Source organism: Symphalangus syndactylus, chromosome 18 (assembly GCF_028878055.3).
Source record: "Symphalangus syndactylus isolate Jambi chromosome 18, NHGRI_mSymSyn1-v2.1_pri, whole genome shotgun sequence".
Taxonomy (NCBI): domain Eukaryota; kingdom Metazoa; phylum Chordata; class Mammalia; order Primates; family Hylobatidae; genus Symphalangus; species Symphalangus syndactylus.
Window position 1 is genome coordinate 18047839 of NC_072440.2, and position 4069 is coordinate 18051907.

At 54.9% G+C, this 4069-nt stretch overlaps 1 protein-coding gene across 1 annotated transcript in view; it reads right to left on the bottom strand.

The window, feature by feature from the left end:
* The window catches only part of MEI1 (meiotic double-stranded break formation protein 1), a 103907-nt gene extending 102212 nt beyond the window's left edge, over positions 1-1695 (bottom strand). The window contains exon 1 of the mRNA XM_055253040.2: positions 1486-1695. Coding sequence (XP_055109015.2) covers positions 1486-1659 — 174 coding nt within the window. The 5' untranslated portion in view covers positions 1660-1695. The remainder of the gene's footprint in view (positions 1-1485) is intronic.
* Between the last annotated feature and the right edge of the window lie 2374 nt (positions 1696-4069).

Sequence of the window (4069 nt, forward strand, 5' to 3'; positions counted from 1 at the left end):
GTGGCTAACACCTGTAATCCCAGCACTTTGGGAGGCCAAGGCGAGGGGATCACCTGAGGTCGGGAGTTCAAGACCAGCCTAACATGGAGAAACCCTGTCTCTACTAAAAATACAAAATTAGCCAGGCATAGTGACGCATGCACGTAATCCCAGCTACTCGGGAGGCTGAGGCAGGAGAATCATTTGAACCCGGGAGGCGGAGGTTGCAGTGAGCTGAGATTGCGCCATTGCACTCCAGCCTGGGCAACAAGAGTGACACTCCATCTCAAAAAAAGAAAAAAAAAAAAGAGAAATCAAAATATTTGAGAATGCAGCCAGGCATCGTGGCTCACAGATGCAATCCCAACACTTTGGACTTTGGGAGGTCAAGGCAGGAGAATTGCTTGAGACTAGGAGTTCAAGACCAGCCTAGGCAACACACAGGGAGACCCCCGAGACCGTTTCTACAAAAAAAAAAAAAAAAAAAATTTGAGAACTGCTGATCTAGCCAATCCACCCTCTCACGAATTCCCCTCCCATGAATTGGAGAGAAACTTGACCTCCCAAAGTCTTCTTGGATGTCTCCATGGACAAGAAAACTCACTGCAGGTTGGGCACCGTGGCTCACACCTATAATCCCAGCATTATGGGAAGCCGAGGCAGGTGGATCACCTGAGGTCAAGAGTTCGAGACCAGCCTGGCCAACATGATGAAACCCCCATCTCTACTAAAAATAGAGAAATTAGCCAAGTGTGGTGACGGGCGCCTGTAATCCCAGCTACTGGGTAGGCTGAGGCAGGAGAATCGCTTGAACCCAGGAAGCAGAGGTTGCAGTGGGCGGAGATGGTGCCATTGCACTCCAGCCTGGGTGACAGAGCGAGATTCCGTCTCAAAACAAACAAACAAAACCACTTCATTGCAAACGCCGGTAGGCATTGAGGGCCCAGGCAGCCTGCTTTCGCCAGCTCTGCCCAAGGAACAGTCTTCCAGTTCACCCCACTTCTGCCCGGCTGTAACCTGTCACTCCTGTCCCCTCGGAGCCCAGACTGCCCCGCCTCCGATTCACACCCCGACAGCTGAAGGGAATGAGGAGCAGCCGCCGCGTGCGCGCCTGGCCCGCAGGTGAGTGGGGGCTGAAATGGCGGGAGCCTAAGCTAAGGCCGAATCCCCGGGAAATGAAGGCAGGGGCAGCAAAGGGAAGGAGCCAGAAGGCGGAAGGCGGGAAGGTGTGTCCCTGAGACTGGGTGAGGTCCCGGGGGATCCGGATTTCCGCCTTTCAGGCGCAGAGCCAGTGCACGGGGCTCCACCGAGGCCCGCAGGCCGGCCTGGGGCTGAGGGGCCCGCGAGGCCAGGGTCCGGGACGGGCTGACGGGGAGGAGAGTGAACACAGCGCGGGGGCCCGGTTTTGCGTCCGGTTCACCGGAGCGGGTCTGGCAAGGGCCCGGCCGCGTTTGCTGAGGGAAATGGCCAAACCCAGGTCTTCTGAAGAAAAGGTTCCGCTCGCACCGACACGACGGGGTCCGGCAGCAGCTCCAGCGCGCAGGCCAGGCACAGGCGGGGGGTCACGGGCAGCAGCCAGCACTGGTCGTGCCGGTAATGGGCCCTCTCGAATAGAAGCGCTGCCCCTTCCTCTCTCCTGGGCCCGGGAGTGCCCGCCGTCGCCGCCTGCCTCACAGCCATCTCTTCGCTTGCCCTCAGCTGAGGCGGCACTCTTTCCCGCGCAGATTGCACGCATGCGCACTTGGAGGACAGAACTGCGTCGGTGTGGAATGCGCTTGCGCGGACCCAGGACGCTGCGGTCTCAGGCAAGCAGCAGCCCCTGAGGGCAAGTGGTGGACGCAAGTGCTCTGGATCGTGTCTAACTAACTAAGCCAAAAGCAGTTTGTGCTTAGAACCCTGCAGGAATGTCTTTACCACACCCAAAGTTGAAAAGCAATTATGAAGTAGGGGGCATTTGCCTTGAAAAAGGAAGGAAAGGAAGCTATTTCTACTGTTTTTTAAAAGTGAAGGCCGGGCATGGTGGCTCACGCCTGTAATCCCAGCACTTGGGAAGCCGAGGTGGGCGGATCACGAGATCTGGAGATCGAGACCATCTTACCCATCATGGTGAAACCCCGTCTCTACTAAAATACAAAAAATTAGCTGGCTGTGGTGGCACGTACCTGTAATTCCAGCTACTTGGGAGGCTTGAGGCAGGGGAATCACTTGAACCCAGGAAGAGGAGGTTGCAGTGAGCTGAGATTGTGCCACTGCACTCCAACCTGGTGACAGAGCAAGACTCTATCTCAAACAAAAAAAAAAAGAGGGAAAATAAGCCATCTCAAGGATTTGCATCTAAAAGCAATTAGAGGCTGGGTGAGTTGGCTCATGTCTGTAATCACAGCATTTTGGGAGGCCAAGGCGGGTGGATCACCTAAGGTCAGGAGTTTGAGACCAAGCCTGGTCAACAAGGTGGAACCCCGTCTCCACTAAAAATACAAAATTTAGCTGGGCGTGGTGGTGGGCACCTGTAATCCCAGCTACTCGGGAGGCTGAGGCAGGAGAATCACTTGAACCTGGGAGGTGGAGGTTGCAGTGAGCCAAGATTGCACCACTGCACTCCAGCCTGGGTGACAGAGGAAGACTCCATCTCAAAAATAAATAAATAAATCAGAAGCTTAAAACCAAAAAATAAAAATAAAAGTAAAAAAAAAAAAAACCCAAAGACAGAAAGAAGTTCAAAACCAGCCTGGGCAACAGGGCGAAACCCCGCCTCTACTAAAAATGCAAAAATTAGCCGGGTGTGGTGGCTCATGACTGTAATCCCAGCTACTCCGGAGGCTGAGGCAGCAGAATCGCTTGAACCCAGGAGGCGGAGGTTACAGTGAGCCAAGATCAAGCCACTGCACTCCAGCTTGGGCCACAGACCTACACTCCATCTCAAAAATAAAAAAGCGTCCCATGCAGAGGACCACCCCTCCCCATAAGCAGCTGAGGCTTTTGGAGTGTCCTGCCTCAATCAGGATTAGCTTGGGGACAGGGCAGGATAGAACCTCAGTGGACTCCACTGTGAGGAGCTGGGAGGGAGGTGTTTCGGAGAGAACACTGGGTTGACCCACATTCCCTAAACCACAACCACAGAGTGCAAGGGGCTTCTACCCCACCCACAAAGTATCCCAAACCCCGAAAAGGGGTGCTTGGAAAATGTGCCAGAGAAATCAGAACACCACAGGGCCCACACAACCAATTTATTAGAGGCTTTGCAGGGATGAGGACACTCTCAAAGCTTTTCTGATATGTCCTGAGGACTCTGGGCCTGAGTCTACTTTTTAAAGCCATGCTGGAACAGAAAAAAATTCAGATGCTTCATAATACTAAACTTTTTGGAGGCTCGGGTATTCTGTGGAGCCCCATTTGGGTTCCCAGGTGCCTCCTGGCCCTGGGGACTCTCTGTCTTAGGAAGGGTGGCCCCAGTACAGCAGTGACCTGGCGGCTGAAGATCCCTCTGTGAAGCAGTGTGGTCTCCAATGCTGTCCTCCCCTGCACGTGGATCACCCACTTTGGGAAGCAGAGTAGAATCAGGTTCCCTCAGGCTCAGGTTAGAGGCCAAGTGCTTGCGCTTGGCGAGCTGTGGGGACTAGGACATCTTGTTCAGAAGGGTCAGGCTCAGCTTTGCCACTGCAGAGTGGAGCCTCCCTTTGAAGCTAACAGGTTCTGCAGAATGGCAGGGAGGCTGCTGCCCAGCCCCTCTGCACCCTGTAGATTCCAGGCTTCCTCTTCTCCAGTATGTGGGCTGCTGGCATTTGAGTCTGGGAGGCTTAGAGGCCTCCCAGGATGTACATTCCTTCCTCCAGTGGGCGTGGTCTGCCCTAGAGAATGAGGTCCTCACTCTGCTGGGAGCCCTCTCTGCCAGCTGGGAGACCCTTGACTTGATAATTTTCCTGCCGCTACTGTTCTCACTGGGAGGCTCTCCGACCCTTTGTAGGCCACACCAGCTCCTGGACTCCGCTGCCGGCCTGGGGGTCCTGGGAGCTGGAAGCTTGGTCCTAGCGGGCGCTTCCTGGATCTCCTGTGGTTCTCTGGCGCCCCCTGGTGGCGTGACTCTCCTGGC